The sequence below is a fragment of the Salmo salar genome, chromosome 16, assembly GCF_965601325.2.
Source record: "Salmo salar chromosome 16, fSalSal1, whole genome shotgun sequence".
NCBI lineage: Eukaryota > Metazoa > Chordata > Actinopteri > Salmoniformes > Salmonidae > Salmo > Salmo salar.
In genome coordinates, this window is record NC_138306.1 from 2,169,784 (window position 1) to 2,182,750 (window position 12,967).

The following is a 12,967-nucleotide window of genomic DNA, read 5'->3' on the forward strand; positions in this document are numbered from 1 at the left end:
CCCAGACACTCAGTAAACTTGATATGCACGCACACAAACACACAAACACTCTCTGGGCTTGTCAGAGAGGTAATTGCGGTCAAAATGAAAGACCCACTGAAATACTTCCTCAGTCTAGTAGGGATTGCATCAGTGAGACATATTATCACTGTTCTCTAAATGAAACAATTGTAGCAGGGCTGTGTGGAAACTCCATTTGTCACCGTCACTCTACAACACAACACAGCAATCTCCAAGACAGACTTCTCTTTTTCTCCCCCAACACACTCTGTCAAAATGGCATGGCATAGCACAACGAGACAACACCGTGCAGCACAACAGAGAGAAGAGGAGGGCAGTGGAGAGGAGGAAAGAGGAGAGGAGAGGAGGAGAGGAGTAGAGAGCAGAGGAGAGAGGAGAGGAGGGGAGTGGAGAGAAGTAGGGAGGAGAGAAGCAGAGACCAGAGGACAGGAGGAGAGCAGAGGAGTGGAGTGGAGAGCAGAGGAGAGCAGAGGCACTTCTTCTCCTGCAGCCCTCTTCCACTCCATCTCTTCTCCTAAACTCCTTGCCACCCCACCTCACTCTCTCTCCCTCTTCTCTCTCCCTCTTACACCCCCCATAGAGACTGTGGATTTTATGGGTGTCAAAGTAAATACACCATTCATCTCATCTCATGATTAATGAATACAACCCCTCATTCATTAATAACGAATCCATGTTGCTGCGGTGATGGTGGGGAGAGACCACACACTTAAAACCTGTTGGGGCTAGGGGGCAGTATTTGCACGGCCGGATAAAAACGTACCCGATTTAATCTGGTTAATACTCCTGCCCAGTAACTAGAATATGCATATAATTAGTAGATTTAGATAGAAAACACTCTAAAGTTTCTAAAATTGTTTGAATGGTGTCTGTGAGTATAACAGAACTCATATGGCAGGCCAAAACCTGAGAAGATTCCATGCAGGAAGTGGAAATCTGATTTGTGGAATCACCTTCAACACTTTGCCTATGAAACACACCGTGAGTTAGGATTCATTTAGCACTTCCTAAGGCTTCCACTAGATGTCAACAGTCTTTACAAACTGGTTTGAGTCTTCTCCGGTAGAAACTGACCGAACGAGAGGACTGGAAAGTTGGTCATAGGGGGAGGGCCATTACTACTATGAAGCGGGCGCCCATGGGTACCCTTTCATTCTGAAACGTTTAGTAAGACAATGCAATCGTCCGCCTTGAATATTATTGAAGCTCTGATTGAAAAAGGCCCTAAAGATTTATGTTATACAACGTTTGACATGTTTGAACGAACGTAAATATATATTTTTTGCACATTCATGACGACAAGTCCTGCGCGCTTCAGTACATTATGAGTAGCCTTCGGAACGCGCTAACAAGAAGGAGCTATTGGGACATAAATTATTAACTTTTTTGAACAAAACTACATTTGTTGTGGACCTGGGATCCCTGGAAGTGCCTTCTGATGAAGATAATCAAAGGTAAGGGAATATTTACAATAGTATATTTGATTTTAGATGGTTCAAAGATGGCACTAACCTGTATCGCCTAGCCTATTTTCCTGAGCATAGCACCTCGTTTATTGCAAAGTGTGATTTCCCAGTAAAGTTATTTTTAAATCTGGCAATGCGGTTGCCGATGTAAAATGCTGTTTTTATATATAAATATGAACTTTATCGAACAAAAAATGCATGCATTGTGTAACATGATGTCCTAGGGGTGTCATCTGATGAAGATTGTCAAAGGTTAGTGCTGCATTTAGCTGTGTTTTGGGTATTTGTGATGCATGCTAGTTGCTTTGAAAATGGCAGTGTGATTATTTTGGGCTGGGTACTCTCCTAACATTATCTAATGTTTTGCTTTTGCTGTAAAGCCTTTTTGAAATCGAACAACTTGGTTCAATTCAGGAGAGGTGTATCTATAAAATGGTGTAAAATAGTCATATGTTTGAGAAATTGAAGTTATAGCATTTATGAAGTATTTGTATTTCGCGCAACGCGATTCCACTGGCTGTTGACTAGGTGGGCGTCCCACGTTCCCAGACAGGTTTTAATCATATTCAGACATCTAAATTGGTTAAACATTCATTTGGATTTGTGTGTGTGTGTGTGTGTGTGTGTGTGTGTGTGTGGTGTGTGTGTGTGTGTGTGTGTGTGTGTGTGTGTGTGTGTGTGTGTGTGTGTGTGTGTGTGTGTGTGTGTGTGTGTGTGTGTGTGTGTGGTATTTTTATGAATAAATGATGTGTGGTGATGAACAGCGGGTGGGGATGTAGGAACAAGCCTCTTTAATATTTACTAAACAGAAACACAGTCAGGTATCAGGCTACGCTAACTAACAAGACATGAGAGCAACACAGCATAGCACAGTGCTCCACAACCTTCACAAAGGTTGTGCAGATGAGGAGAAAGGAGTTTAGCCCCTCTATCTGAGCAAGGAGAAGAGTGTGTGATCGGTGCAACTCCACAGCTGCGTCTGTCCTGTCGGTACATTCTACTGGAACCTCAGCGTGTGTCTCATTACAGGACACACATACTGTACACACACATACTGTACACACACATACTGTACACACACACACACACACACACACACACACACACACACACACACACACACACACACACACACACACACACACACACACACACACACACACACACTTACAGAACACCTAAACATTCATTAGAATTTATTTGGGAGGGAAAGCAATTAAGGGCTCAAACAACTCGGAGTGTATAGGTGTGCGTGTGTCTGAGTGTGCGTGCGTGCGTGTGTTTGTCCTCTCCTCTGATTGTAGAACAGCAATCATTCATCTTCTGAAAAAGAGTGTCATTCTCTCATTAGTGAAGGGGGTGCAGATCGGAGAGAAGGGGAATGAGGAGAGGAGGATGGAGAGGAAGGAGGGGTGGAGATTTCAAAATAGTTGAGAAGAGAAAAGAGACCTATGAATTAAGTTGGAAGGAAGGAGGGATAGATAAAAGGAGGGGAAGAGGGGGGAGAAATGGAGGACAGGGGGATGGAGAAGGAGGTAAAGATAGTGTATACAGAGGCGTCATGCCTCTGATATACAGTGCATTTGGAAATATTCCGATCCTGTCCCTTTTTCCACATTTTGTTACGTTACAACCTTATTCAAAAATGTATTAAATACATGTTTTCCCTCATAAATCTACACACAATAACCCATAATGACAAAGCGAAAACCGGTTTAAAAGATTATAGAAAAAACAGAAATACCTTATTACGTAAGTATTCAGACCCTTTGCTACGAGACCCGAAATTGAGTTTCCATCTATCATCCTTGAGATGTTTCTACAAGTTGATTGGAGCCCACCTGTGGTAACTTCAATTGATTGGACATGAAAGTCACACACCTGTCTATATAAGGTTCCACAGTTGACAAGGCCCTTCTCCCTCGATTGGTCTGTTTGGCCAGGCAGCCAACTCTAGGAAGAGTCTTGGTGGTTCCAAACTTCCGTTTAACCTGTTGTGGGTAGGGGGCAGTATTTACACGGCCGGATAAAAAACGTACCCGATTTAATCTGGTTATTACTACTGCCCAGAAACTAGAATATGCATATAATTATTGGCTTTGGATAGAAAACACCCTAAAGTTTCTAAAACTGTTTGAATGGTGTCTGTGAGTATAACAGAACTCATATGGCAGGCCAAAACCTGAGAAGATTCCATGCTGTTACGTGACACTTCCTACGGCTCCCATGGGCTCTCAGAAGGCGGCAAAAAGCTGAATCGTGGCTTTGCAGGCTCTGGCTGAAAAAAAGTAGCGCGTTTGGGTAGTGGCTGGTTACAGTACTGTGAGACTCAGGCGCGTGCCCGCGTCGACCCCATGCCTTGTTTTCTTTCGTCTGTTTACCTAAACGCAGATTCCCGGTCGGCATATTATCGATTTTTTATGGGAAAAATGGCATAAAAATGGATTTTAAACAGCGGTTGACATGCTTCGAAGTACGGTAATGGAATATTTAGAAATCTTTTGTCACGAATTGCACCATGCTCGTGACCCTTATTTACACTTCGGATAGTGTCTTGAACGCACGAACAAAACGCCGCTATTTGGATATAACGATGGATTATTTTGAACCAAACCAACATTTGTTATTGAAGTAGCAGTCCTGGGAGTGCATTCTGATGAAGAACACCAAAGGTAATCCAACTTTTGTAATAGTAAATCGGAGTTTGGTCAGGGCTAAACTTGGTCGGTGTCTAAATGGCTAGCCGTGATGGCTGGGCTATCTACTGAGAATATTGCAAAATGTGCTTTCACCGAAAAGCTGGTTTTTGATATAAATATGAACTTGATTGAACAAAACATGCATGCATTGTATAACATAATGTCCTAGGGTTGTCATCTGATGAAGATCATCAAAGGTTAGTGCTGCATTTAGCTGTGGTTTTGTTTTTTGTGACATTATATGCTAGCTTGAAAAATGGGTGTCTGATTATTTCTGGCTGGGTACTCTGCTGACATAATCTAATGTTTTGCTTTCGCTGTAAAGCCTTTTTGAAATCGGACAGTGTGGTTAGATTAATGAGAGTCTTGTCTTTAAAATGCTGTAAAATAGTCATATATTTGAAAAATTGAAGTTTTCGGATTTTAGAGGAGTTTGTATTTCGCGCCACGCCCATCATTGGATATTGGAGCAGGTGTTCCGCTAGCGGAACGTCTAGATGTAAGAGGTTATTAACCGAGGCAGGAAATCAATATGATTGGTTAATGCCTCAGGAGATGATTAGGTCACAGGGTTAAACAGGCCACCTGTCAACCTCTCACAATGACCTATATGACCTTTGACGGTTTAAGGAAATGATTAACATTCTGCTCTCAAATATTATGATCTAAATACTGGTAATGGACTTATTTACATATCTCACAACCAGAAGTGTAATTTGAATTAGAGAACTTAACCCTCAACCTTGGCTTTCCTAACACCACGCTCTCACCAAGTGAACGATACAGTACCATGTTTCACCCAGAGAACAGATGGCAGAAGCATCATCAGCACAAAATAGGATCCATTTATTTGTATTTAGCACTAACAAGACAAACACCTGTGTGTGTGTGTGTGTGTGTGTGTGTGTGTGTGTGTGTGTGTAACGGTCATCAAAATTGTTAATAGGTTTAATAACAGTACGCAGACGACACCATTCTGTACACATCTGGCCCTTCTTTGGACACTGTGTTAACAAACCTCCAAACGAGCTTCAATGCCATACAACACTCCTTCCGTGTCCTTCAGCTGCTCTTAAACGCTAGTAAAACTAAATGCATGCTCTTCAACCGATCGCTGCCTGCACCTGCCCGCCCATCCAGCATCACTACTCTGGACGGTTCTGACCTAGAATATGTGGACAATTACAAATACCTAGGTGTCTGGCTACACTGTAAACCTTCCTTCCAGACTCATATTAAGCATCTCCAATCCAAAATTAAAATCTAGAATCGGCTTCCTATTTTGCAACAAAGCCTCCATCACTCATGCTGCCAAACATACCCTCGTAAAGTTGACTATCCTGCCGATCCTTGACTTCGGCGATGTCATTTACAAAATAGCCTCCAACTCTCTACTCAGCAAATTGGATGCAGTCTATCACAGTGCTATCCGTTTTGTCACCAAATCCCCATATACTAACCACCATTGCGACCTGTATGCTCTTGTTGGCTGGTCCTCGCTACATATTCATTGCCAAACCCACTGGCTCCAGGTCATCTATAAGTCTTTGCTAGGTAAAGCTCACCCTTATCTCAGCTCACTGGTCACCATAGCAACACCCACCAGTAGCACGCGCTCCAGCAGGTATATTTCACTGGTCATCCCCAAAGCCAACACCTACTTTGGCCGCCTTTTCTTCCAGTTCTCTGCTGCAATGACTGGAACGAACTGCAAAACTCACTGAAGTTGGAGACTAATATCTCCCTCACTAACTTCAAGCATCGGCTGTCAGAGCAGCTTACCGATCGCTGCAGCTGTACACAGCCCATCTGTAAATAGCCCATCCAACCAACTACCTACCTCATCCTCATATTCGTTTTTTTCTGCTCTTTTGCACACCAGTATTTATACCTGCACATCCTCATCTGCACATCTATCACTCCAGTGTTAATTGCTAAATTGTAATTACTTCGCCACTATGGCCTATTTATTGCCTTACCTCCCTACTTCGTTTGCACACACTGTATGCAGATTTTCTATTGTGTTATTGAATGTAAGTTTGTTTATCCCATGTGTAACACTGTGTTGTTGTTTTTGTCGCACTGCTTTGCTTTATCTTGGCCAGGTCACAGTTATAAATGAGAACTTGTTCTTAACTGGCCAACCTGGTTAAATAAAGGTGAAATCAAATTATTTTAAAAAATTTTTTACACGTGTGTCAATAGCAGGATACACTCAGATTAAAAATCAACACGCTTGGCTCTAGATTACATCTATCGAAACATACTTTATATTGTTGTTGAGATCAGACATAATATCACTAGTGTTCATTTTCGGAAGCTGTTTTCATTTCAGTGCATCTAATTGTTAACATTAAACTGTATTAAATTATTACTTTTATCAATTCCACAAAAAATTAACACTCATCAAAATGGAGTTCTTTTTCATCTCATGTAAGTGTCGAGACGGGTGCGTTAAATCGCAGACGAAGCTTTAGGGTTTTTATTGATGCAACGGAAAGACAATGTACATATTCCATTGACCCCATTGCAGCCATTACCGGGGCGTGTTTGACAGGTCATTAAAAACATTTCCGCGGTCGTAAAGTTAACGGGAAAAACTTACAGGCACAAGCAATAGCATGAAAGAGTCGCAGGAGTATAATTTAAGCAAACAATCTGGCGAGATGTTTTTTGTTTCTGGTGTGTGTCTGCCTTTGTCTTTAGTTTTACACCTCCTTTATTTTACAAGTGCGTCTGATCTGCTTGGGTTTTGCATAAACATGCACAAAACACACACACAGCTAAACACACTTTTAAATATGAACACTTATTAATATAAAAGCAAGAATGCACACAGCATGCCATCACACATACCCACACACCTCTCCCTGGAGGAGCACTTTGAGAGTAAGGCACACATGCAGTAATTAATGCAATCTCCAGCCCAGCAGATGCCTGCTTGTGTGTGTGTCTGTGTGTGCACAATAACACCCCCCAACACACACAGACAGGATGAGAAGAATGTCTAAGTATTTTGTTCTACCAGCTCTCACAGCAGCATTAGACCTTCATCCATGTTTCTTAAATGTCAGTTGTTCCAAAGGTCAAATTTCAAAGTGTTTAAGGTTAAGTTTAGGTATTAACTCCACATTTTTAGGTTAAGCATTAACTCAGAATGGTTAAGGTAAGGGTTAAGGTTTAGGGTAGGCATAAAACTTCAAAATAAAAAATAAAACAGTAACATCACAACACTACATCACTCAGTCTGTCTGTCTGATGAACAATCTGTCACCAGGAACACTCATACAATATCACACATAAAACTGTTACTGGCTTCATAGTAATGCATGGGAGAGGCACCTCAGCTCTAGCCTTGTGAAGGATGCAGGGTAGGCTATTACAGGTATTTGATTCACACGTCACGTCGGTATGAAGGATCCGGGAGACAGACGCAGGAATGCGTAATATGGGTTTTTATTTCACCCAAATTACGACGTGCCGTGTAAGGGCACAGGGACGAAGACCAAACAAACACGTATACAAAACACAGGGTTGAAACCCAAACAAAAGAGCGAGGAGTACCTCGAATAAATAACACACATGCACAATGATTAACATACGGAACGAGACCTGTAGTCATCTGCACAATCCATAAGGGCACAGAAGCCAAAAACACATAGCACAGGTATACATAGCACACCAAAGGGCACACGCACCAACGGACATTGGAACAATAATCGACAAGACCATGAAAACCAAAGGGCACATATATACAAATACTAATCAGTGGGAATAAGGGACAGGTGTGCTTGATGATCCGTGACAACACAGTCATGGACACATACAGATTCAGTGACCTGTGGATGGGATGGTGCAGGGTAGGGGATAAGGGTGGAGGTTAACATTTGCACCGAATTCAGGCATTATAGGTCCAGTAAAGTTTTATTAACCAAACTTTGATGGGAATGGATTGAGAAGACACACCAAAAAAGAACACTGAGAAAACAGATCCAAACTGTTTTGTCTGAAGTGCTATAGCGGATGATATGACATCAACCGAAATGACAAGTCAGGGGCCTGGGACATGAGCTGATTGTTCCTGAGCCCCAGCCTGTGGAGCATGGGGCTCGCCTGCTGCCTTCACCCCAACTCGGCTCACTGGACCTGGGCTGTCCCGTGCCAGAGACACAGGGTAGGGGAGCTGCTGCTTTCGACAGGAGCTGTAATCTAGAACCGGGTCTGGTGCTGAGAGAGCTGAGTGGTCAGACAGAGGGATAAGTGGCTGTGTGTGTGTAGCAGTCCGGAGACTGCTGGAGTGTGACTGTCTGACTTTGATAAGGTCATCCTGCTGGGGCCCGGGCCCCTATTGTGACACACTGAGGGCCCCCTGCAAGCCCGCCTGTCATCTCTAGCACTGGCACGGTGCTCTTAAGGGATTTTAAATCTACCACACCCCTTTTGAATTTGATGTTGATATTTAAAAATGGTACGCTACTTATCCTTTTCTCTATAACATGTCTTACACGACTACCTACATCTGTTTTCATAACTTTACACATGTATTTTTAACCTTGTAAAATTAATTTGCCTGATGACGCGCGAGTGGAGAAAGAGAGTCTTCATACACGCTCATTTGTTTCCACATTTCCTCTCCTGGCCTCCGCTACTCGATGACCTTTTACCTTTTTCAAAATCAGGCAAGAATAGGGCGGATTCTCCCAGAGCATTGCAGAAATAGATGGAACATTTGACGAAGACAGAAAGAGATGGAGAGAGTTTTACAGTCACGAGAGAAAAAGTGATTAAGAAAGAGAGAGAGAGAGAGACATAGAAACATTGTGAAAGAGAAAGAGAGAAAGAAAAGAGAGAGGAAGTGAGTGCAATCAAGCATAACTAAATATGTCAGCTAGTCCACAGGTCTCAGGTGGTAGGTAGATAGTGAGGTACTGAAGTAGGTAGTAAGACATCAGGACTGGCTCTTTAACTCCAGACAGCATCTATCATGGCCCGGTCCTCTAACTCACCTCAGAGTCCAGAGCACACAGTTAGACAGCTAAATCACAACTCCTCTCTGTCCCTGACAAGCAGTGTACCTCAGACTGCCCACCGTAATGAGGTAATAGAGACAAAAGTAAAAGAGTCCCAGTAGGAATATGATCACCCTGCTGTCATGGCTCTATTGCTACAAGAGAGAACGGCAAATACATTCCTGTCTGACAGAGAGTCCATGTCTGTGTCCCAAATGGCACCCTATCCCTACTGTATATAAGGCACTGCTTTTAACCAGAGCCCTGGTCAAAAGCAGTGCACTACATAGAAAACAGGATGCCATTGGGATACAATTCCAGAGCTGTTATATGGCAGGTGTGTCCCAGTAGGAAGGGGGATGGTGGAACAATCTATGAGGAAACTAGGCCAAACACACACAGCAAGACCGCTGAATCAAAGGATGGAGACCTTTCCATCTCCCCCTACAGGATGCGGACGGTAAAACACACACCGCACCAGTCCCATTGTGAGGCCAAGTAAGGACAGGGTAGGACACACACAAACACTACCTGCTGTCAAACACACACTCACACATCCTGACACACAATTTGCTGTCCCCTCCCTGTTTCCTGTCAACATGATGCAGTCGGATCAAGATAATCCTCTCTTCCTGTCTGACAGGATATTGCTGGAGAGAGATGGGCCATCACGCTACTGAGACTAGCAGGTCACTGTAGTTAGCAGGTCACTTTAGGAACACATTAGTTAATAGATTCCATTCATGGATTCTCGTAGTAAGGATATGTACCCTTTTGTTTCTATACTGTTTTAAAACTCCACAAACTCAATTTAAAAGTTATTTCATGACCAACAAAATACTATTCTGTCTGTTAGGCAAGACTACTTGAAGTCTTTATCAGCCCTATATAAAGCTGTTCTATGGTCAAAATATGTGTAAAAGGGCTATCAACTGTGGTACAGTACTTACAGGAAGTTGACACAGCCGGTGCTGGGCGGAGGAGCAATCCAGACGAAGCTGAGACTGGTGGAGGGCTGGTGGCTGACGTGAGACGCCACGACACTACACACAAACTGAGTCCTAAACTGACGCTGCTCCGCCATCACACCTGAGAGAAGAACAGAGATAGAGCGAGAGAGAGAGTGATTAGAGAGACATTGGAAGAGAAAGAGAGGAGGTGAGGGATAGAGAGATATTGAGAGAGAGGGAGAGAAAGAGGAGGCATAGAGTGTTAGTGACAGACGTAAGCCTTCAGTGAAAATGGCCTGTTCTATGTTTGAGGTGGATTGGTGCTTGTTAGGAAATGTTGTGCACACATCCAGTAACTTGTATGTGTGCAGAAAAGATAAAGTAATGAAAGAAATAAGATACAATGCTCCAACAGTTTACTAAATGCAACGTTTTCATCAGCCTGGTGGCACACAGAGGAGACTAAAGACGCTCAGAGGAGAGGAGCCAGGTGGAACTACCTGATGTATGGGTCACGATTGACTTCCGGTTTGGAGCGAGCAGTCGCACCACGCTTCGCTCCACAGGTAATATTCCACTTCGCTACATTACAACGGCTTGATTTGTTTGATCTGAGCAATTCTTCTTAGCTAGCTACATAGCCGTCTTTGTATCAAAGATAATTGTGTAGTTTAGAGTAACTGAGTAATTATCGAGGCTAGCTATCTTCGTCCTCCTAACGTAGTCAACACTGCTAGCTGCTAGCTAGCTAGTCATCACTGTTAGCTAGCCAACTTCTACCGACTAACAGCACCGCAGAAACTATTACATTACAACGCAACGACTTGATTAGTGTGGTGTTAGTGTTAGTTAGCCAGCTACATAGTTGTCTGTGCGGTCTCTGTATCTAAGATAATTGTGTAGCTTGAGTTTGAGTATTATCGAGGTGTGCTAGCCAGCCGCGACGCGGCGCCAGACTTACTCAACACACCTAGTCATCATTAACCCACTGCCAGATAGCCATGTAGTTACTAATACTTCACAACGGAACGATTTGACTAGTGCAGTGTTACCTAGCGAGCTACCTAGTTGTCTTTGTCATAGCTTGATAATTGTTAATTGATAATTGTTAGCTAGCCAGCCATCGAGGTTAGCTAGCCAGCTATTTCCGTCCCCCGCGACGCCATTTTTCCTAACCTAGCCAACTATTACCGACGAGCAGCATTGTTGAAACTAAATACACTACAAGGAACGTCTTGATTAGTGTTATGTTAGCTAGCTAGCTACAAAGTTGCTTTGTATCATGACAAGGTGTAGTACTGAAACTACCGAGGTTACCTAGCCAGCTACACGTTCAAAGTCAACAACGCAGCCACTGCTAGCTAGCCTACTCCACCAGCCAGCAGTACTGTATCATTTTAGTCAATAACATTTTTGCAACGTAAGCTTAACTTCCTGTACATTCGAGACGTGTAGTCCACTTGTCACTCCAATCTCATTTGCATTAGCGTAGCCTCTTCTGTAGCTTGTCTACTATGTGTCCGCCTATCCCTGTTCTCTCTCCTCTGCACAGGCCATACAAACGCTCCACACCGCGTGGCCGCTGCCGCTCTAACCTGGTGGTCCCAGCGCGCACGACCCACGTGGAGTTCCAGGTCTCCGGCAGCCTCTGGAACTGCCGGTCTGCGGCCAACAAGGCTGAGTTCATCTCAGCCTATGCTACCCTCCAGTCCCTAGACTTCCTGGCGCTGACGGAAACATGGATCACCACAGATAACACTGCTACTCCTACTGCTCTCTCCTCGTCTGACTACGTGTTCTCGCATACCCCTAGAGCATCGAGCCAGCGGGGTGGTGGCACTGGAATCCTCATCTCTCCCAAGTGGACATTCTCTCTTTCTCCCCTGACCCATCTGTCTATCTCCTCATTTGAATTCCATGCTGTCACAGTTACCAGCCCTTTCAAGCTTAACATCCTTATCATTTATCGCCCTCCAGGTTCCCTTGGAGAGTTCATCAATGAGCTTGACGCCTTGATAAGTTCCTTTCCTGAGGATGGCTCACCTCTCACAGTTCTGGGTGACTTTAACCTCCCCACGTCTACCTTCGACTCATTCCTCTCTGCCTCCTTCTTTCCACTCCTCTCCTCTTTCGACCTCACCCTCTCACCTTCCCCCCCTACTCACAAGGCAGGCAATACGCTTGACCTCATCTTTACTAGATGCTGTTCTTCCACTAATCTCATTGCAACTCCCCTCCAAGTCTCCGACCACTACCTTGTATCCTTTTCCCTCTCGCTCTCATCCAACACTTCTCACTCTCCCCCTACTCGGATGGTATTGCGCCGTCCCAACCTTCGCTCTCTCTCTCCCGCTACTCTCTCCTCTTCCATCCTATCATCTCTTCCCTCTGCTCAAACCTTCTCCAACCTATCTCCTGATTCTGCCTCCTCAACCCTCCTCTCCTCCCTCTCTGCATCCTTTGATTTCCTCTGTCCCCTATCCTCCAGGCCGGCTCGGTCCTCCCCTCCTGCTCCGTGGCTCGACGACTCACTGCGAGCTCACAGAACAGGGCTCCGGGCAGCCGAGCGGAAATGGAGGAAAACTCGCCTCCCTGCGGACCTGGCATCCTTTCACTCCCTCCTCTCTACATTTTCCTCTTCTGTCTCTGCTGCTAAAGCCACTTTCTACCACTCTAAACTCCAAGCATCTGCCTCTAACCCTAGGAAGCTCTTTGCTACCTTCTCCTCCCTCCTTAATCCTCCTCCCCCTCCCCCCCCCCTCCTCCCTCTCTGCGGATGACTTCGTCAACCATTTTGAAAAGAAGGTTGACGACATCCGATC

The 12,967-nt window shown here is 44.3% G+C and overlaps 1 protein-coding gene across 1 annotated transcript in view; it reads right to left on the reverse strand.

The window, feature by feature from the left end:
* LOC106573022 (reelin) overlaps nucleotides 1–12,967 on the reverse strand; it is a 318,880-nt gene that overhangs the window by 202,534 nt on the left and 103,379 nt on the right. The window contains 1 exon segment of the mRNA XM_082962453.1: nucleotides 10,146–10,284. Within this exon segment, the coding sequence (XP_082818579.1) occupies nucleotides 10,146–10,284 (139 nt within the window).